This window comes from Abramis brama, assembly GCF_963993115.1.
Source record: "Abramis brama genome assembly, chromosome: 1".
Classification (NCBI taxonomy): Eukaryota; Metazoa; Chordata; class Actinopteri; order Cypriniformes; family Leuciscidae; genus Abramis; species Abramis brama.
The window spans coordinates 57,710,075-57,733,384 of record NC_139963.1 but is presented as its reverse complement, the minus strand read 5'-3'; the positions used below and the strand labels follow the sequence as shown (position 1 = coordinate 57,733,384).

The window sequence follows — 23,310 nt, the reverse complement described above, 5'->3', positions numbered from 1 at the left end:
TTGAACTGGGAACACATATATGGGTCTTGAATGGCACATTTATGGGCCAAGTGGGCATGGGTTTGAACTGGGAATGCATATATGGGTCCTGCATGGTTTATTTATGGGCCAAGTGGGCATGTGTTTGATCTGGGAACACATATATGGGTCTTGCATGACATATTTATGGTCCAAGTGGGCATGGGTTTGAACTGGGAATGCATATATGGGTCCTGCATAGAATTTTTATGAGCCAAGTGGGCATGGGTTTGAACTGGGAACACATATATGGGTCTTGAATGTCACATTTATGGGCCGAGTGGGCATGGGTTTGAACTGGGAATGCATATATGGGTCCTGCATGGTTTATTTATGGGCCAAGTGGGCATGTGTTTGATCTGGGAACACATATATGGGTCTTACATGACATATTTATGGGCCGAGTGGGCATGGGTTTGATCTGGGAACACATATATGGGTCTTGCATGTCATATTTATGGGCCAAGTGGGCATGTGTTTGAACTGAGAACACATATATGGGTCCTGCATGGTTTATTTATGGGCCGAGTGGGCATGGGTTTGATCTGGGGACACATATATGGGTCCTGCATAGAATTTTTATGGGCCAAGTGGCCATGGGTTTGAACTGGGAACACATATATGGGTCCTGCATGGTTTATTTATGGGCCAAGTGGGCATGTGTTTGATCTGGGAACACATATATGGGTCTTGCATGACATATTTATGGGCCGAGTGGGCATGGGTTTGATCTGGGAACACATATATGGGTCCTGCATAGAATTTTTATGGGCCAAGTGGCCATGGGTTTGAACTGGGAACACATATATGGGTCCTGCATGGTACATTTATGGGCAAAGTGGGCATGGGTTTGAACTGGGATAATATAGGCCTAATATAAAAATATATTTTTGATTTATTTACCGGTATGTTGTGACATTTGAACATTTGTTTTTTAAAGATTATGTTTGTTGTTCAATGTAACAATTTTGTATTAATGTATTTTTTGGAGAGCTGTTTTTTTTTCAGAGATTTTTTTTAATTTAAATATATTTTTGATTTGTTTACCGGTATATTGTTGTGACGACCACAAAAGTGTTGTATTTGTGTTTTAAGAATATTCACAATTATTGTCTTTTATTTGAAACAAGTGATTGTATTTAAAAAAAACAAAACAAGTATCCCAATTGTTTTATTTTTAATGTGAATTTTCGTGACTTAAAGTGAATTGTGTAGTGTTTGCTCCAGGCCAGTAGGGGCAGTGTAGAGTGACGAGTTACTGTAGCTGCGTGAGTTGCGGGTTTCTCATTACTGCAGAGAGCTCGAAACTGATAACACTGTTTCCTCGTTTCTCTCCTGTTTTACAGGTGGGTAAATGTATAAAAACACCTCAGAAGTAGCATTTATCTATGCTGGAATGTATGTGAGATATGAGTGAACTGTTTTTAGTGAAATAAGTTTCGTTAGGGTCTGTTTTTGATTTAGTTTGAAATGAGTTGAAACGAGAGGGCACAGTCCTACAGAGTAACGGTCGAGAGACATTACTAGAGAGCAAGTCAGCTCAACACACACTTTCCCCGTGTATATGATGTTTTTTTGAGCTTGTAATGTTAACAGATATGTTTAGCTCACTGTATGTCAGTTTCCCACCATCTGTTGGAAATGTTTTTTTGCTCAATGAGTTTATACAAAAATGTTTACAGTTTAAAATGAGGTTAAAAGTTACACTTTAAGCACTTTATGAGTTCTGAGCATGCTTTTGCAGTACTGTATTAACATGATACTGATAAAATACTGTGAATGGAAGATTCAAAGTATCTAAAAAAAAGCTGGTGAATATTACCATTGTCTTTACATTTCATTTTGATAAATAGTATAAAATACAAGCATGAAGAGTAAGTGAACATGCATTTGGTGGAAAGAGGTTTATTTTAATATGGATTTTGCATTGACATGGACACTGAAAATTAATTGTAATGTTAAAAAGACACTGAACATGTAATATGTGAAACATACAATGATACTTAACAATAGAGATGTGATTGCTGAAGAAAATTCAGAAAATAAATTACTGCAGAGAGCTCGAAACTGATAACACTGGCTGAGTCCCAATTCGCCTACTTATACTACGACCTAAAAGTATGTACTTTTTTTGTGATGAAAAAGTATGTACTTTTGAGTGTGTAGCAAAAAAGTATGCACGTTCTGGGACATACTTCGATGACGTCATGCAACGTGAACTTGAACGTGGTTGCCTAGTTACGCACACCGCGACTGTTAACAAAACATTTAACATTTCATTCATTCTTATATATCCAATATAATTTTATTTACTATTCCCATCTTTTTTTCCACAATACATTTACAATGTGTTTACCATATTGAGGAGTGAAGCAGGGCGTCGTCGTAGATCAACCAAACGCAGGTCGTTTGTGAGGCGGCTGGTTCTTAAAATAAGCGCTACTTATTTTCTGAGTAAAAATATTTAAAGTTTATAGTGTAACTATTGTTTAACGTATTTTATACTTAATCTTATACTTATGTATAATACTTAAAAATACCCCAATGAAAATTAACCATGCTTTTACTATAGTAAAAGTGTAGTAACCATGTTTCTTTGGTTGGACTGATAAAGTTAACATATGTACAGCCACAGTATTACTACAAATAAGTCAGACAGAAACATCAAAAGAAATACATAAAAAAAGACACTTGCATGACACTGTACTAGAGCCTTTTTATTTATTGTTTTGTAGCCTGCAATGAGGCGCTCGGTATCTTCATCGGACCCTACAAGATAAACACGGTACTTTTTTGGCACAACATAAACCCATTAATATTACGAGACAATAAAATATAATTTTAATTAGGGTTAAACATTTGAATTCTCACACTTAAAAACTGAGGGCGCATCTCCGTTGCTGCATCCGACTGCCAGGTTTACATCACCATCATCACCACAAAGCTCCTCCCTCCCGCACGCAATGGGTTGTGGGCAATATTAGCCGTTAGAGTGTGCATTGATCTGCACTTCGAATTCTAACCGGAAATAGTAGACCATCCGGGTATCTTTGGAATACTCATTTCAACATGCTACGATTTGGGACGTACTAATTCTAGTTTCGCATACTATTTAGGACGGATAGTATGCGAATTGGGACTCAGCAACTGTCTCCTCGTTTCTCTCCTGTTTTACAGGAATTAATCTGTTATCCACGGTGCCGTTGCTACGGTACCCGTTACATTGTGACATTTAAATTGTTTTTTAAAGATCATTTTTGTTGTTCAATTTAACAATATATTTCTTGCAGTTCAAAGCGTTTTCTTAGATTGTTTCCTTAAAGGAGAACTCCGGTCAATTTTAACATTGAGCTCATTTTTTTGTACATTTGGAGTGCTGTCAATACAGAGAACAACGACATTGGTGTTGCCTACACCGAGTTATCCTCTTTTTAAAATTTGCACCCTGTTGACTTCAATGGGGCAAGTTTTAAATCTGCTTTTAGCCTCTTAACATCCTTGATGTGTCATTACAAGTGCACAGGTCATGTGAGTGATTCCTTCGGAGTGAACGCGGGTCAATCTGACTGCAGTAGATGTGAAAGATATGGATAAAAATGATATTTATTTAGCCAGCGCTCATACCTGTATTTACATCCTGTTTTCGGTCAAAGTCCATAGTAATCAATTGTCGAGTTCACGCACATGATCATAGGTACTAAACCAATGCGCGTGAACTCGACAATCGATTACTATGGACTTTGACCGAAAACAGGATGTAAATACAGGTATGTGCGCTTGCTGAAATAACATCACTTTTATTCATATCTTTCACATCTACTGCAGTCAGACTCACCCGTGTTCACTCTGAAGGAATCACTCACATTAGCTGGGCACTTGTAATGACACATCAAGGATGTTAAGAGGCAAAAAGCAGGTTTAAAACTTGCCCCATTGAAGTCAACAGGGTGCAAATTTTAAAAAGAGGATAACTCGGTGTAGGCAACACCGATTTTTGTCGTTGTTCTCTGTACTGACAGCACTCCAAATGTACAAAAAAATGAGCTCAATGTTAAAATTGACTGGAGTTCTCCTTTAAACCATTTGGCATGGTTGGGCTTAGATAGGCCTTGCATGAATTGCCCAGTTAGGACCCACATAAGACTCTTACAGAGCCCATTTAAAGCCCATCTGGGTAGCCATGGTTGGATCCCGGGTGCAAGCCCACTTTAGACCCATTTGGGCAGGTGGGGCCCAAATGGGTCTGACATGAATTGCCCAGTTAAGACCCACATAAGACCCTTACAGATCCCACTTAAAACCCACCTGGGCATCCACGGCTGGTCCTCATGTGGATCCCGGGTGCAAACCCACTTTAAACCCCTTCAGACTGGTGGGCCCCAAATGGGTCTGTCATGAATTGCCCAGTTAAGACCCACATAAGACCCTTACAGATCCCACTTAAAACCCACCTGGGCATCCACGGCTGGCCCCCATGTGGATCCCGGGTGCAAACCCACTTTAAACCCCTTCAGACTGGTGGGCCCCAAATGGGTCTGTCATGAATTGCCCAGTTAAGACCCACATAAGACCCTTACAGATCCCACTTAAAACCCATCTGGGCATCCACGGCTGGCCCCCATGTGGATCCCGGGTGCAAACCCACTTTAAACCCCTTCAGACTGGTGGGCCCCAAATGGGTCTGTCATGAATTGCCCAGTTAAGACCCACATAAGACCCTTACAGATCCCACTTAAAACCCATCTGGGCATCCATGGCTGGCCCCCATGTGGATCCCGGGTGCAAGCCCATTTTAAACCCCTTTAAGCAGGTGGGCCCCAAATGGGTCTGACATGAATTGCCCAGTTAAGACCCACATAAGACCCTTACAGATCCCACTTAAAACCCATCTGTGTAGCCATGTTGCAAAGCCCACTTTGGACCCCATTGGGCAGGTGGGGCCCAAATGGGTCTGACATGAATTGCCCAATTAAGACCCATGCATTACCCTTACAGGTCCCACTTTTAGTACGTCTGGGCTTCCACGGCTGGCCCCAATGTGGATCCCGGGTGCAAGCCCATAATGGGGCCCACATTTGCCGCCCATGAAGCCCTCATCTGGGCCCCACATGTCATTGCTGGCTGGGCAAGAAACAAGAAAACCAGGGAAACGCTCAGAAATGCAGTGTAACACTTAACAAGACTTCGCGGTGAGTGAATGAATATGGTATAAATAGACAGACTAACAGGATGAGACAGGTGAATGCAATCAGTGAATGAGGTACAGGTGAATGTGATCAGTGATGAGTCCAGGCAGTGAGTTCTGGGAAATGTAGTTTGAGAGTGATAATGGTCTTATGTGGAGTGCCCTCTGGTGGCTCTCAAGGGCAACTCCAGCTGGTGATTGTTACATAGCCCCCCCTTTAAGGAGCGGATTCCAGACGCTCCTAAAACTGTCCAGGAGGGAGGTGGAGCGGAGGCGGACCCGGGGGCGGGACGGAGGGCCAGGCCCGTGCAGCAGAAGGGGACCTGAAAACTCTGGCAGGGCGGCAGGCCAGGGCGGAGCAGGCTGTGCAGGCGGCCAGGGCGGAGCAGGCTGTGCAGGCGGAGCAGGCTGTGCAGGCGACCAGGCCGGAGCAGGCTGTGCAGGCGACCAGGCCGGAGCAGGCTGTGCAGGCGACCAGGGCGGATCAGGCTGTGCAGGCGGCCGGGGCGGAGCAGGCAGTGCAGGCGGCCGGGGCGGAGCAGGCAGTGCAGGCGGCCGGGGCGGAGCAGGTTGAGCAGGCGGCCGGGGCGGAGCAGGCTGTGCAGGCGGCCGGGGCGGAGCAGGCTGAGCAGGCGGCCGGGGCGGAGACGACCCTTCAGGCGGCCGGGGCGGAGACGACCCTTCAGGCGGCCGGGGCGGAGACGACCCTTCAGGCGGCCGGGGCGGAGACGACCCTTCAGGCGGCCGGGGCGGAGACGACCCTTCAGGCGGCCGGGGCGGAGACGACCCTTCAGGCGGCCGGGGCGGAGACGACCCTTCAGGCGGCCGGGGCGGAGACGACCCTTCAGGCGGCCGGGGCGGAGACGACCCTTCAGGCGGCCGGGGCGGAGACGACCCTTCAGGCGGATCCAACGGTTCAGGAACATGAACGGGCTCAGGAACAGGAACAGACACCGGCTCAGGGACAGGAACAGACACCGGCTCAGGGACAGGAACAGACACCGGCTCAGGGACAGGAACAGACACCGGCTCAGGGACAGGAACAGACACCGGCTCAGCGGCGGCCATCTTTTCCGAAGACACTGGCTCGGTGGAGACCATCTTGTCCCGAGACACTGGCTCGGCGGTGGCCATCTTGTCCGAAGACACAGGCGTGGTTTCAGCCATCTTGTCCGAAGACACAGGCGTGGAGTCGGCCATCTTGTCCGAAGACACAGGCGTGGAGTCGGCCATCTTGTCCGAAGACACAGGCGTGGAGTCGGCCATCTTGTCCGAAGACACAGGCGTGGAGTCGGCCATCTTGTCCGAAGACACAGGCGTGGAGTCGGCCATCTTGTCCGAAGACACAGGCGTGGAGTCGGCCATCTTGTCCGAAGACACAGGCGTGGAGTCGGCCATCTTGTCCGAAGACACAGGCGTGGAGTCGGCCATCTTGTCCGAAGACACAGGCGTGGAGTCGGCCATCTTGTCCGAAGACACAGGCGTGGAGTCGGCCATCTTGTCCGAAGACACAGGCGTGGAGTCGGCCATCTTGTCCGAAGACACAGGCGAGGATTCGGCCATCTTGTCCGAAGACACAGGCGTAGAAAGAGGAAGAGGAACAGATTCAGGCTCAGTATCCGGATCAGATTCAGTCTCGGCGGGACGAGACTCTTGACGGGCGGACGTGACGTGAAGCTCAGTCTCTGGATCGGCTGACGTGACGTGAAGCTCAGTCTCTGGATCGGCAGAAGTGACGTGAAGCTCAGTCTCTGGATCGGCAGAAGTGACGTGAAGCTCAGTCTCTGGATCAGGATCAGCGCGCTCTGAGCTTGACGGGACCAGCGTCAGCGAGGGCTTTGAGCTGGATAGGACCAGCGGCGAAGAGGACTTTGAGCTGGACAGGACCAGCGATGAAGAGGGCTCTGAACTGAACGGAACCAGCGGCGAAGAGGGCTCTGAGCTGGGCAGGACCAGCGGCGAAGAGGGCTCTGAGCTGGGCAGGACCAGCGGCGAAGAGGGCTCTGAGCTGGACGGAACCAGCGATGAAGAGGGCTCTGAGCTGGACGGGACCAGCGGTGAAGAGGGCTCTGTGCTGGACGGAACCAGCGATGAAGAGGGCTCTGAGCTGGACGGGACCAGCGGTGAAGAGGGCTCTGAGCTGGGCAGGACCAGCGGCGAAGAGGGCTCTGAGCTGGACGGAACCAGCGATGAAGAGGGCTCTGAGCTGGATGGGACCAGCGGTGAAGAGGGCTCTGTGCTGGACGGAACCAGCGGTGAAGAGGGCTCTGTGCTGGACGGAACCAGCGGTGAAGGCTCTGTGCTGGACGGAACCAGCGGTGAAGGCTCTGTGCTGGACGGGACCAGCGGTGAAGACTCTAGCTTGGCGGGCATGTCGCTTGCTGTCTCAGGGGCGGCGGGCATGACGCATACTGCCTTGGCTTCGGCAGATCTGGCGTGAAGTGCGGGCTCGGCTGGACTGGCGTGAAGCTCTGGCTCGGCAGACGTGACGTGAAGCTCTGGCTCGGCAGACGTGACGTGAAGCTCTGGCTCGGCAGACGTGACGTGAAGCTCTGGCTCGGCAGACGTGACGTGAAGCTCTGGCTCAGGAGATACTGTGGGTTCACGGCGCTCCTCCTCTACCCCGCCCACAGTAAACGATGAGCCACTCAACAAAAGGGCCAGGTTGATATACTGCTCTAAAGTCCCGTGAGGATCATGCCAGGGCATGAATGAACTGAGCGGTTCAGATAGTCCTCCACGAAAAAATATCATTAGGCACTCTGTGGTCATTGAGGTAAGATGTGCCAGTTCAATAAACTCTTCGACATACCTCTCAATCGAACGATTCCCCTGACGGAGACGCAGGATTTGTGCACCTGTGTCCATGGTTGGCATGGCTGCTGGATCTTTGTGTGGCGAAGTCTTCTGTTACGATCTGCTCAGAGACACAAAGTAGGAGATCCAAATGCAGCTTTATTGGCTGGGGCAATCCAGAGGCGTAATCCAAAGTACAGGCTAGGGTCATACACAGGCAGGTAGTCAAAACAAACAAAACAGGCAGGGACCAGAGGCAAGAGAGTAATCCAGGGACCAGAGGCAAGAGAGTAATCCAGGGAACAGGGCAAGATATCAAAAACCAAGAAACAAGAAAACCAGGGAAACGCTCAGAAATGCAGTGTGTACAACTTAACAAGACTTCGCGGTGAGTGAATTAATGAACATGGTATAAATAGACAGGCTAACAGGATGAGACAGGTGAATGCAATCAGTGAATGAGGTACAGGTGAATGTGATCAGTGATAATGAGTCCAGGCAGTGAGTTCTGGGAAATGTAGTTTGAGAGTGATAATGGTCTTATGTGGAGTGCCCTCTGGTGGCTCTCAAGGGCAAATCCAGCTGGTGATTGTTACACATATTATACAGATACTTAACATTTATGATATTAAATGATTTGTTGATTGCATTTGATTGATTACCCTTAATAACACATTTGCAATAGTTTTAAAATATGTTTTTAAGCATGCTTGGCCTGAGTTGTTGTTGCATTACACGGTATTAAGAAAGTTCTCTGTAAAATAATTAAATATTTAATTAGTCTTTTTTTATTCTTGACCTGAAACAATGTAAATCTGGTGAGACGAATGACGAATGAATAAAGAATCAAGAATAAACGGCAATCTCTTTGTTCTTCAGTATCATGATGTTTCATTTTCTTAAATTGTTTCTGATGATCAAAACAAACTTAAATTAACTAGGGCTGCAAGAACTAATTGCTGAAGTCGATCATGAAAATAAACAATTAGTGAAGTTCACAATGTCATTTCGTCATTTCAATGAACCCATCTAATATTTGTGAACGAATCGTTCTTTTTGAAAGAATCTTTTAGGTGAACAAATCATTCTTGTTCATGTAATCCATTGACTCATACAGTGGGGCAAAAAGGTATTTAGTCAGCCACCAATTGTGCAAGTTATCCCTCTTAAAAAGATGAGAGAGGCCTGTAATTTTCATCATAGGTACACTTCAACTATGAGAGACAAAATGAGAAAAAAAAATCCAGAAAATCACATTGTAGGATTTTAATGAATTTATTTGCAAATTATGGTGGAAAATAAGTATTTGGTCACCTACAAACAAGCAAGATTTCTGGCTCTCACAGACCTGTAACAACTTTTTTATGAGGCTCCTCTGTCCTCCACTCGTTACCTGTATTAATGGCACCTGTTTTATCAGTATAAAAAAACACCTGTCCACAACCTCAAACAGTCACACTCCAAACTCCACTATGACCAAGACCAAAGAGCTGTCAAAGGACACCAGAAACAAAATTGTAGACCTGCACCAGGCTGGGAAGACTGAATCTGCAATAGGCAAGCAAGCTTGGTGTGGAGAAATCAACTGTGTGAGCAATTATTAGAAAATGGAGAAGACATACAAGACCACTGATAATCTCCCTTGATCTGGGGCTCTACGCCACCAGGGACTCAAATCCTGCAGTGCCAGTCGTGTCCCCCTGCTTAAGCCAGTACATGTCCGGGCCCGTCTGAAGTTTCCTAGAGAGCATTTGGATTATCCAGATCCATTGGGAGAATGTCATATGGTCAGATGAAACCAAAATAGAACATTTTGGTAAAAACTCAACTTGTCGTGTTTGAAGGAGAAAGATTGCTGAGTTGCATCCAAAGAACACCATACCTACTGTGAAGCATGGGGGTGGAAACATGCTTTGGGGCTGTTTTTCTGCAAAGGGACCAGGACGACTGATCCATGTAAAGGAAAGAATAAATGGGGCCATGATTTGGAGTGAAAACCTCCTTCCATCAGCAAGGGCATTGAAGATGAAACGTGGCTGGGTCTTTCAGCATGACAATGATCCCAAACACACCGCCCGGGCAACGAAGGAGTGGCTTCGTAAGAAGCATTTCAATGTCCTGGAGTGGCCTAGCCAGTCTCCAGATCTCAACCCCATAGAAAATCTTTGGAGGGAGTTGAAAGTCCATGTTGCCCAGCGACAGGCCCGAAACATCACTGCTCTAGAGGAGATCTGCATGGAGGAATGGGCCAAAATACCAGCAACAGTGTGTTAAACCTTGAAGACTTACAGAAAATTTTTGACCTCTGTCATTGCCAACAAAGGGTATATAACAAAGTATTGAGATAAACTTTTGTTATTGACCAAATACTTATTTTCCACCAAAATTTGCAAATAAATTCATTAAAAATCCTACAGTGTTATTTTCTGGATTTTTTTTTCTCATTTTGTCCCTCATAGTTGAAGTGTACCCATGATGGAAATTACAGGCCTCACTCATCATTTTAAGTGGGAGAACTTGCACAATTGGTGGCTGACTGAATACTTTTTTGCCCCACTGTATCTCTCGTCCACTGAAATCCCTCCCTCTACTATTAGCAGCACATGTGCAGCTCAGTAATAAAGCCAAATATTTTTTTTGTTACAAGTAAATATTTTTGTTGACTTAAGACAAAACACATAAGACACTCTTTTTCACCCCCTGCTGGCGTATTTATGTAATATGAAGAAATTGTCACTAAACGAATCAATAAATGAATCATTTTGGTGAACAAACTGAAAATGAACGATTCTCTGGAAAGAATTATCACCACTAGTACACACACACACACACACACACACACACACACACACACTACCATCACGGTTCGACACGGTTAGCCAAGTGTGCTGAGAGTTCAGGGCCGAGAACGGTTTGTAATTGTGCCGTGCCGTAACAGGCTCAAGTGGAAACACAACTGGAACCTTTTCCGAAGGTAGAAAAGCAGCTTTTGTTGCTCAGCACATAAAGATGAACAACTTACCGTGATCTCAGACTGCGGTGATGTGGTTTCTCCACTGTATGGAACTTCATGTGTCGCTTCAGGTGAGTTTTAATAGAGAAACTCTTTCCACACTGATCACACGCATGCAGCTTCTCTCTGCTGTGGATCCTCTCATGTTTTTTCAGAGCTGATGACTGATTGAATCTCGTGTCACAGTGTGAACACTTGTAAGGTTTTTCTCCAGTGTGGATCCTCTCATGCTTTTTCAGAGTTGATGAATCAATGAATCTCTTGTCACAGTGTGAACACTTGTGCGGCTTCTCTCCAGTGTGGATCATCTCATGGGTTTTCAGAGATGATGACCGACCGAATCCCTTGTCACAGTGTGAACACTTGTAAGACTTTTCTCCAGTGTGGATCCTCTCATGCATTTTCAGATGTGATGACCGACCAAATCTCTTGTCACAGTGTGAACACTTGTAAGGTTTTTCTCCAGTGTGGGTCCTCTCATGTGTTTTCAAATTTGATGACCGACTGAATCTCTTGTCACAGTGTGAACACTTGTAAGGTTTCTCTCCAGTGTGGATCCTCTCATGCATGTTCAGACTTGCTAAAATACTGAATCTCTTGTCACAGTGTGAACACTTGTAAGGTTTCTCTCCAGTGTGAATCCTCTCATGCGTGTTCAGACCTGTTAAATGACTGAATCTCTTGTCACAGTGTGAACACTTGTAAGGTTTTTCTCCAGTGTGGATCCTCTCATGGATTTTCAGAGATGATGATTGACTGAATCTTGTGTCACAGTGTGAACACTTGTAAGGTTTCTCTCCAGTGTGAATCCTCTCATGCGTGTTCAGACCTGTTAAATGACTGAATCTCTTGTCACAGTGTGAACACTTGTAAGGTTTCTCTCCAGTGTGGATCCTCTCATGCGTTTTCAGAGATGATGATTGTTTAAAACTCTTTTCACAGTGTGAACACTTGTAAGGTTTTTCTCCAGTGTGAATTCTCTGGTGCAGTTTCAAACAGTTCGAAGTAGCAAAAGTCTTTTCACACTCAAAGCACATGTACTCTCTCACATCAGCATGAGTTTTCTGATGTCTAAGTAAACTTTGCAGCAGTGAAAAACTCTTTCCACACACAGAACATGAGTGTGGCTTCTCCTTCGTATGAACTGTCAGGTGTTTTTTCAGGGTTGATGCAGAGATAAATGTTTTCCCACAATGATCACATGGGAACGGCTTCTCTCCGGTGTGGATCATCATGTGAAATTTAAGGTATGAAGAGTGACTGAAACTTTTCCAACATTGATTGCATGGGAACGGCTTCTCTCCGGTGTGAACTCTCATGTGAACATTAAGGCCTGCTAATTGCCTGTAACTATTCCCACATTGATTGCATGTGAACGGCTTCTCTCCAGTGTGAACTCTCATGTGAACCTCAAGAGCTGTTTTTCTTGAGAATCTCTGTTCACACTGATCACACATGAACGGCTTCTCTCCGGTGTGGATCCTCATGTGAACATAAAGGTGTCCTAATTGACTGAAACTATACCCACATTGATTGCATGTGAACGGCTTCTCTCCGGTGTGGATCCTCATGTGAACATCGAGACCATGTTTGCGTGAGAAACTCTTCCCACACTGAGTGCAGGTTCTAGATTTCTTGGCTCTTCTTTTCTTTAAAGTTGTCTTTTTAGTCTTTGAGCGACTCAAAGGTTTTTCTCCAGGTTTAACATGATGTTCCTCCTCCTCTTCACTCAGTTCTTCTCTCTCCTCCTCCACTTCTCTCAGTTCTTCACTCTCCTCCTCCTCCACTTCTCTCAGTTCTTCACTCTCCTCCTCCTCCACTTCACTCAGTTCTTCACTCTCCTCCTCCTCCTCCTCCTCCTCCTCCTCCTCCTCCTCCACTTCACTCAGTTCTTCACTCTCCTCCTCCTCCACTTCACTCAGTTCTTCACTCTCCTCCTCTTCACTCAGTTCATCTCTCTTCTCCTTCACTTCACTCAGTTCTTCACTCTCCTCCTTCACTTCACTCAGTTCTTCACTCTCCTCCTCCACTTCTCTCAGTTGTTCACTCTCCTCGTTCTCTTCCATCTGGTCTGAAATCAAAGAAAAACAAATTTTATAATTTTATAAATAATCTACTTAATTAAAAGAGAGAAATATGGAGTGAATGGAGATAAAAATTATACCAGATGTAACAGACAACTGCTTTAAAATATTACATTAATTTATGTCTTTTTATAAATGAATTAAATGTCCCTGAAACTTTCCATGAGTGAGGTACACTGATCTTCCAGTTATTAGTTTGTAAACATTATAGGCACAAATCCCATGTTTCTGTCGTGAGAACTATTAAATATATTTGATCAATGACACAATTATCTTACATATGAACATTAAAATACACAATACTGCCATATTTTGACACCAAATTTTAGATTTATATTCAATTACGTTAAAAACTACTAAAACGTTTAAATTATTAAGGGCCGTTCACACTAAACTTCTACTTCCATTAACTTCACACACATGTGAAAGTGTGACAAGAAACAAGTGTAGCAAATTAGCTATATGAAATAATAGTCAATAATAACTGGTTATAATTGATTATGAATATTTAGATCAGTAAATATAATTAACTTTATGTCGTCATTTAATATTACAATCAATTAACCTGTTTGTCCCATGAACACTGTGTTAATTGCCTATTAATTCTAAGACATTTACATTTCTGGGGCATGGGAAATGTCTTTCTTACTTTACAGTACTACTAAGAGCAAAAAGTCAAGATCTATATGATAATTGACTCCAGATATGAGCTTGAGACACAGACAACTTTATGTGTGACATGAACAAGATTTTAGTAACTAGTCTAAGCACTTAAACGTACACACAGACATACATTCATACATTCAGACATTCATACATTCAGACATACAGACATACAGACATACATACAGTTTACCAGGGGAAAGAGAGCTGAAGCAGAATAAAGGAAAGCAAGAAGTTATAGCATTGTTTGAAATTCAGCAGATCAACAGCCTTGAGCAAACCATCAGTTTAGTTCTAACACGCCTTTCTTTAAAAAGGAGTAAGGACACTTAATGTATCAAATTGTAACACTTTCCTTCTTACATTTATTGGTGTGTAGCGCGCGTACCCTTCAGCGTACCATGACGTGCACCTCTCCAAAAATGTAACAACGCATCAACTCTAAGCGGACACAAGCGCTGTGATTGGTCCGCTAGAACCCCTCCCTCGGGTTTCACATGCTCCCTCTGCAAGTGTAATTGCGCGTCAACGCGGACAACGACGCAGAAGTATAAATAAAGATAAAAAAGATAAAGATAAAATATACTTTAATGTCCCCCAGGGGGGAAAACCAACGCGTTGCCTACAGCGTAGAGGCTCCGGCGCGAGTTCAACGCAGAAGTATAATGGAGACTTAAGGCAGATTAAATCCATTCATTGACGTAATCAACTTCCCATCGGCTGAGTAAAGATGAGCCTGCACACAACCTGAACCTATTCGTTCAACCCGCCATCACTCTTTTCAGCTTAGCCAATGCGTACGTCATCTTGCATCCGGTATTCCCAAACCGAAATGTGAGAGACAGAATCTAATCCAGAAAATCACATTGTATGATTTTTAAATAATTAATTTGCATTTTATTGCATGACATAAGTATTTGATCACCTACCAACCAGCAATAATTCCAGCTCTCACAGACCTGTTAGTTTTTCTTTAAGAAGCCCTCCTGTTCTCCACTCATTACCTGTATTGCCTGCACCTGTTTGAACTCGTTACCTGTATAAAAGACACCTGTCCACACACTCAATCAAACAGACTCCAACCTCTCCACAATGGCCAAGACCAGAGAGCTGTGTAAGGACATCAGGGATAAACTTGTAGACCTGCACAAGGCTGAGATGGGCTACAGGACAATAGGCAAGCAGCTTGGTGAGAAGGCAACAACTGTTGGCACAATTATTAGAAAATGGAAGAAGTTCAAGATGATGGTCAATCTCCCTCGGTCTGGGGCACCATGCAAGATCTCACTTCGTGGGGCATCAATGATCATAAGGAAGGTGAGGGATCAGCCCAGAACTACACGGCAGGACCTGGTCAATGACCTGAACATAGCTGGGACCACAGTCTCAAAGAAAACCATTAGTAACACACTAAGCCGTCATGGATTAAAATCCTGCAGCACACGCAAGGTCCCCCTGCTCAAGCCAGCGCATGTCCAGGCCCGTCTGAAGTTTGCCAATGACCATCTGGATGATTCCAGAGGAGGAATGGGAGAAGGTCATGTGGTCTGATGAGACAAAAATAGAGCTTTCTGGTTTAAACTCCACTCACCGTGTTTGGAGGAAGAAGAAGGATGAGTACAATCCCAAGAACACCATCCCAACCGTGAAGCATAGAGGTGGAAACATCATTCTTTGGGAATGCTTTTCTGCAAAGGGGACAGGATGACTGCACCGTATTGAGGGGAGGATGGATGGGGCCATGTATCGCAAGATCTTGGCCAACAACCTCCTTCCCTCAGTAAGAGCATTGAAGATGGGTCGTGGCTGGGTCTTCCAGCATGACAACGACTCGAATCACACAGCCAGGGCTCAACTAAGGAGTGGCTCCGTAAGAAGCATCTCAAGGTCCTGGAGTGGCCTAGCCAGCCTCCAGACCTGAGCCCAATAGAAAATCTTTGGAGGGAGCTGAAAGTCCATATTGCCTAGTGACAGCCCTGAAACCTGAAGGATCTGGAGAAGGTCTGTATGGAGGAGTGGGCCAAAATCCCTGCTGCAGTGTGTGCAAACCTGATCAAGAACTACAGGAAACATACGATCTCTGTAATTGCAAATGTAGCAGTAGGGGATTTCCCCTTTCCTGTTTCTTTGCGTCATTCCCCTTATATGGGAGTGGTAGGATGAGGTAATCAGGGTCTGTGTATTTAAGGGTGTAAATGGGAAGCCCTAGAATGTAGGCTTTGTCATACCCGCCCCCTCTTCCGGTTACCGGTGTCATGTTAGCCGAGGTAAGTGACGGAGGTTATGCACGGCTTCGTGGGGTTTTAAAGTGTTTAGAGTATGTGTTTTTCTATCTTTGAAGGATTGATGTAACCTTTTTGGCTGCGTGCCCTGGGAGTTGCGTCAAGCGCTCATTAAAAGCTTTAAGGTAGGCGATCGCAATGTTGTGATATGGGTTGTATGGGGTTAGTCAAGTTTAATGGGGTTTGTTGTGTGTTTTAGCTGGACATTCGTGAGTGCATCCTGACTTCGTGATAACGTTATGTGTGGTTCGTGAGATGTGTGTGATTCTCGTGTGGTACGTATGATTTGGTAAATGTTCTATATCCTTTGAAGTAACGTTAAAATCTGATCTAAGTGTTATGTTTTGTTTTGCAGTCTCCCGTGTACAACGTGATTAATTCAGGTCGTGCTGCTGTTTTTCATGATTAGGTTATTTTCTCTGTTTTTCGTGACTAGATCAGTCTCCTTGTTTCTCGCGAACGGATAGTTTACTTTATGATTGCCGTGTTTTGTTCTTCATTTCATGGTTTGGGTTATTTTGGTTAGCAGCTATTTCCTTAATGAGGTTTGCTTGACCAGTGTGATTTGGGCCGTTGGCCGTGTGGTGTAATTAATTATATTATATCATATATCAGTAGCGTCTCTCTAACGGTCACCTGTTGAGACCAATAATTACTGATTTGGTCAATCTTTCTATTTGTGTCGGATGTGATTACTGTGATTATTTTGTATTTGTATCGTACCCACTAATCTTTCTTTTTTCTTTTTGTTTGTTTTTTTTGAGTCAAGGCTGAGTGAGCCGAGGGGAAGGCTAGTCACCTGGGTGAACACATTTGCTGTGAGGTTGGAGCACCAGGGTTGAGCACCTCGACTTATTTGGTTTGCTGTGCACACATAAATGGTTGAGCGCACAGTTGTTTATAGCTAGCTTGCCACCCCTAAAGTAACTTTAGCCTTGTTCATATATATATATTTTTTTTTTTTATTAATTCTTTTTTTTTTCTCCTTGTATATTATTTGGTGGAGATGATACATTTGTTTTTTTTTGGTTGTGATGTTTTGTTTGTGATAACTTGCTTGGATCACGTATGCTCGGAGGAATGTTCTTTTAACATTGTTCTTAGTATTGTTACAATAAACTTGCTAGTGATTTATACTATTTAAAGATACAAGCAGAATATTTTCCTCTCAAATAAAATTATTTATTTGTTTGCTGAATTACACGACTCTGACTTTTCTCTGCACCACTGAACCTGGGTTCCTTTTTTATATTTCCTTGGGTGTAATTCCCAAGGTGGCGTAGTCAGGCTATCTGTATTGAGTTATATTATAAAACAATACTGCTCCGGTCACACAAACAAAGGTTTCTGTACCAAATATTAAGTTCTGCTTTTCTGGTGTATCAAATACTTATGTCATGCAATGAAATGCAAATTAATTATTTAAAAATCACACAATGTGATTTTCTGGATTTTTGTTTTAGATTCTGTCACTCACAGTTGAAGAGTACCTATGATACAAATTACAGACTTCTACATGCTTTGTAAGTGGGAAAACCTGCAAAATCGGCAGTGTATCAAATACTTGTTCTCCCCACTGTTTAAACTCTTGAAGCTACAGATTTTCTGACGTGATCGCAATGTTCACAATGACCATGTAGTGTAAGTGTAAGAATTCTGGTTTGATATTTTTAACTGTTTCTGTAGATGTTCAGTGTGGATGTTGTGTGTGGGGGGGATGTCCTGTTTTGTGCTGTATTGAATGGAAAATTCTAAATACAATTGTATACAAACAAGGGACTTTTTTTAAAAGAAGTCGTCAATAATGATGGCGTGTGTTTGCGGGGGGGTATCTGGACCTTTTTTTATCTATTTGTGGACACAACTTCAGCAGCTCAGTCCCAAATTGTGATTTGGCACTCTTCCTCATGTAACCGTCTTTGTCAACCAAGAAGAATGCAGAGTTGGTGATCTCATGCTGGAGTAGCTCCTCAACTGTGAACTGTAACTGGCAATTCCTGTATGTTGCTTAATAGGTTGACTGTTTTTTAGCCATTTTCTTTATATCAAATCAGAATGCTTACACTCTTCTATGACCTTATAATCATGGTCATTGTGAACACCTCAGAAAATCTGTAGCTTCAAGAGTTTATATGTAAGGCCATTGCACACTGAGTCCGAAATTTTCGTATGCGTTTTTTCGTGTTCGTCAGCCTTAAAATTCGTCACGCACAGAAACCTTGCACACTGAGTCCGATGCGTATTTATTAAACCTTTGCGGAAAAAAACGCAAAAAATACAAAATGGATTCGTCAAGCAGTGAGGATGAATTTGTTGCCCTCTTTCTTCTTAAAAAGAGAAAGAAAAAAAGAAAGAGGAAATATTGGGTCCATCCAATCCTGAGATTGTGCTGAGAGGAAGGAGAGTTTCACCTCCTTATCAAGGAGTTGCGAAATTATCCCAAACGATTCAAAATTTACCTCAGAATGTCAGTGGAACAGTTTGATGCTTTGCTAGCGATACTGGAGCCACATATTAAAAAGAAGACCACCAATTTCCGTGCACCAATCGATCCTGAACAGAGACTGACAGTATGTCTATGGACAGACACACACACACACCGGCGGAAGCGCTGGGCAGACAGAACAGCTGTATACAGGTTATATTTTATTCAGTGTCTTTGTAATCCGCATTTTGTTTTTCATACAGTACTTGTGCTGTGAGACGAATAGTGTATCAACTTGTCAGACGTCATTCTGGATTTTGTCGTTCGCTTGTACGGTGGCTCTGAATTTTCAAAAAACCTCTCAAAACACTGGCTGTGGATGCGAAAAACGCAGAAAATCGAACCCAATCCGAATTTTTTTTTTACGGAAGAAAGTTTCGTAGACAGTGTGCAAGCGTGATTGACATAACGTGAGGTCGAATTTATTTTTTAACGTTTAAGATAAAATGCAATACAAAAAGTATTTGTCTTAATATTAAGACTAAACTGGTAGAAATGTATGAGGATATCTATAAAGGGAAGAAAAAGTCCCATTCACCTGTAGTGTGATAATAGTGTCACAGGTTGTGGTCATTTTCAGGACTTTCATCCCGGGTAGAGATTTTGGCACACATCCCACGTTGTTCAATGAGGTCATATTAGTCTATAACAGTTGAGATATTCTCCGCTAAATTAAGTGCATACAAATCTTACCCAGGACCTCTACTAAAGAGAGAGGAGAGCTGATCTTGATCAGTGATTTTTAAAGCGTGAAGATGTCACACCCTCTGAAGGTGTGTGAGCCAATAAGAAGCGTTTTCCTCTGGAGGGAAAATTCTTTACAACCCATTGTTCAAGCAGGCCTTTGAACATGTAATTTGATTGGATGTTTAACACATGAATCTTTAAGATGCTTGTAATACTAATGCGTCACAAAGTTAGCCAAATGTAATGTAAATTAACAAATGGGAGACGAAGATTGAATGGGATTAAAGTCTGAAACTTTAGTCCCAAAAGTTTACAATACAAAGGCCAAACCACATAGAAGGAAAGATTAGATGAGATTAGATGAGAAAATTAGATACATGTTTATATATTTCTCAAGTGGTTATATATAGAATATATAACATGGTGTAAAATCCTCAGCAAGATTTAAGTGAGCATCACAGCTCTCTGGAAATTCTTTTGGGTCGTAAAACTCTTATCAGTCTCTGTGTGTCCTGTAACAGGACACCAGGTTCTCTCAGTGTTAGCTTCATTTGTGATGTTAGTTTTGGGGGAAGTTTCACAGGCCTTTGTTGGGAGAGTGAGTTTGCTGGATTATTCATTAAATAAATTAATAATTTGTATGTGTCTAATTGGTCCAGATGCTACTCAAGATCAAGTGAATTTCACTGCGAGAAAGAACACAAATGTTTGCAGTAAAGTGGAGTAGATTGTAAATTTCTACATTTTGGAATGATTATTATTTGTTATACATGTTTGTAAAAATATGCACAAAATTTAGGTCAAATTCTGGTAAAATTGTTACAAATTGTAAACCATATATAAAATAAATATAAAATAAAAGTTAAAATATTTAAATGGAGTTTGACCTGATGTTGACAATCAATATGAAACCTCCCTTTACTGACCAGTTGTAAAAAAAAAAAACAGAAACCTTTGCAGACATTTCACAGTTGAACTGTTTATCTAAATGTGATGAAGTGCTTGAATGTTTCTAACATGAATGTTCTTCAGCATCATGAATGAATGAAGAATAAACACCAACCTCTTTGTTCTTCAGGATCTTCAGTGCGTTTCATTCTGCAGGGATCTGGATCACTCATGTTCTCACTGTCCTCTTTAATAAACTCAGTCTTTGCAGATTTCAGCTCTTCCTGATGCTCGTCTTCACTTGTAGCTGATGGGAATTTACAGCATTTATTGGAGAATTACAGTGGGAGGAGCTTCACTGATGATGAATTACAGTGGGAGAAGCTTCACTGATGATGTGACTGCTGTGGGAGGAGCTGATCTGCCAAAATCTAAAATATATCAGTTACAGAGTTTGTTTTTAGGCTCATGGACAACAGAATATAATAATGTAAATTTTCCCAAATATAAATAATGGTAAGAAAAAGAGTTATAAGCATAAACATAAGTAAATCTACAGATTTGTCACTATCAAATACCCTCAGTCTGCTGACACCAATGAAATGAGCTTTAAGTGTCAATTCACAGGAGATCTGAAGACATCAGCATAATAAATGAGGTGAAAACAGGAACTATTGTCATGAAATAAAGAGTGTTTTCAGCAGATCTGTTGATACTGATGAGCCTCAGACTATCAACACTCATTCAACAAGCCATTCAGGATCATCAGCAGATCATATCACTTTATTCTGAGTGTTTGCTATATTGATAGACAATAGTGTTTTTCACAATGTAACATGGATAAATCATCAATAATAAAACAAAATAAGTTAATAAATAGGCCTAACCTATCTTTATGAAGCTCTACAGGCAAAAAAACTACAACACCATAATATGTGAATCTAAATATAGTTTGACTTTATAAAAACTATTAATTGCAATAAAGTAATTCCATCATTAACATGTTACAGATTTGTGTCTACAGAAACTACAGGGGAAATATAAAGTGTTAGAATATACATCAATTTTAATAAATAAATGTAATCTGCCAAAGATAAATGTCGGTACTATTAAAGTGTGAAAGGGACTTTTTCAATCACAGCTAGCTGTTGTTCTGCCTCTGGATATAGTCCAATCAGTGTTAAAGGGTTAGTTCACCCAAAAATTAAAATTCTGCCAGTAATTACTCACCCTAATGTTGTTCCAAACCCGTAAGACCTTCGTTCATCTTCGGAACACAAATTAAGATATTTTTGCTTAAATCTGAAGGCTGTCTCAATCCTCAATAGGCTTCTAAGGGAATGAAACTTGCTGGCCCAGAAAATGTATTAAAGACATCGTTAATATAGTCCAAACTGCAGTGGCTCAAAAGTTTATAAAGCGACGAGAATACTTTGTGTGCAAAAAAAAATAAAAAAAATAACGACTTTATTCCACTTTTCATTTTCTTCTTTCTGGGCCTCGAGTTTTTTCACATAGTATTTTAGCGTAGCACGTATGTGTTGTACGTCACATGTAGGCTCACTATTGGCCGATGCTGGTCATGTGTGTGATGCGTGGTGCAACACAGAAGCGCTGCGCAAATTTACTACTTGAAAAAACTCGAGGCCCAGAGAGAAGGAAATGAAAAGTGGAATAAAGTCGTTATTTTTTTTATACACAAAAAGTATTCTCGTCGCTTGATATACTTAAGATTGAGCCACTGTAGTCACTTGGACTATATTAACAATCTCTTTAATAACTTCTCTGGGCCAGCAAGTTATAATGTCTTAGAAACCTATTGAGGAGTGAAACAGCTCTCAGATTTAATCAAAAATATCTTAATTTGTGTTGCGAAGATGAACGAAGGTTGGTCTTACGGGGTTGGAACAACATGAGGGTGAGTAAATAGGCTACTGACAGAATTTTCATTTTTGGGTGAACTAACCCTTTAAGGCACAGGTGTCAAACTCAGTTCCTGGAGGGCCACAGCCCTACAGAGTTTTGTTCCAACCCTGCTTCAACACACACTCACCTGCAGTTTTCAAATAAGCCTGAGGGACTTGATTAGCTGATCAGGTGTGTTTAATTAGGGTTGGAGCTAAACTCTGCAGGGCTGTGGCCCTCCAGGAACTGAGTTTGACACCCCTGCTTTAAGGCAACAGCCTCTTTTTGGGTGATTTCACTCTGGCCGAGAATCGGCCAGTGTTCCCATAGACTTCCATACAATTTTTTTTTTTTTTTTTTTTTTTTTAACTGCAGGCACTGCAATGCATTCTCTATGGGTTCTTGTTGGGCTACCAGGGTTCAAATTACGTGGGAGCCAGTGGGAGCTGAGCTCCCATAGAGAGGGGATGAGCTCCCATGAAAGCAGTACAATCATACACCTGTGGGGGTCTCTAAAAATCATCAGCACCATTATTTTAAATTACAAATAAAGCACTTTTTCCTTCAGACTACTGTAGCGTGACTTAAAAGATAGGACAAGATGCCAAACACATGGATCTCGCGTCTCACTATCATCACACTACATCCTTATGCTTCGCTTTCTGCCAGGACTTTTACTGACTTTTCTCAACTCACAACAGAAGTGACGTCAACGTCCGATCTAGCAGTAGCATCAGGCAAGTGTTATTTTAACATTGGCGTAATTTGTGGTGGGACATGTCCCCACCACTTTTAGCTAAGGTCGATATTGTCCCCACCACTTTTGAAACATGTCGCGGCACTAATATACCAATACAAATAAATAAAACATCTTTAGTTAACTAGCAGAGCATTCATTTAGTTCGTTTGTTAAATAAGAGATGATCTAGCGCTGAAATGTGTTGTTTTTTAAATAAAGTGATCAAAGTGCTCGTTGCCGCTGCGATCGGTGGCGCGGATACTGTGTTCTCTTGTGGCTCGGGCACAGTCTGCACTCAGACGCGCGCTTCAATCCGTTGTGGAGACTCTCTATTCGTTCCGGTGAAATTACAAAAAAATGCACACAAACCTGTCCTTAACCACTGAAAAAACATAATCGGTTTTGATGAGAAAAAAAAAAAAAACTACAAGTGTGGATTAGAACCCCAAACCACGAACCTCTGACACGCTTCTACCACTGGACCACTTAAATGCACGCTTAAAATCTTACCACTAACAACATAAATTGAATTGTGTTAGCAACGCTTTTTTATTAAACATTTTTA

The 23,310-nt window shown here is 42.7% G+C and overlaps 1 protein-coding gene across 1 annotated transcript in view; it reads right to left on the bottom strand.

The window, feature by feature from the left end:
- LOC311076692 (uncharacterized protein) overlaps nt 1-23,310 on the bottom strand; it is a 29,268-nt gene that overhangs the window by 4,051 nt on the left and 1,907 nt on the right. The window contains exons 2-4 of the mRNA XM_084105078.1: nt 20,277-20,532; nt 12,983-13,083; nt 11,022-12,826 (exon numbers count right to left, since the gene is read on the bottom strand). Of these exons, the coding sequence (XP_083961204.1) occupies nt 11,022-12,826; nt 12,983-13,083; nt 20,277-20,334 (1,964 nt within the window). The 5' untranslated portion in view covers nt 20,335-20,532. The remainder of the gene's footprint in view (nt 1-11,021; nt 12,827-12,982; nt 13,084-20,276; nt 20,533-23,310) is intronic.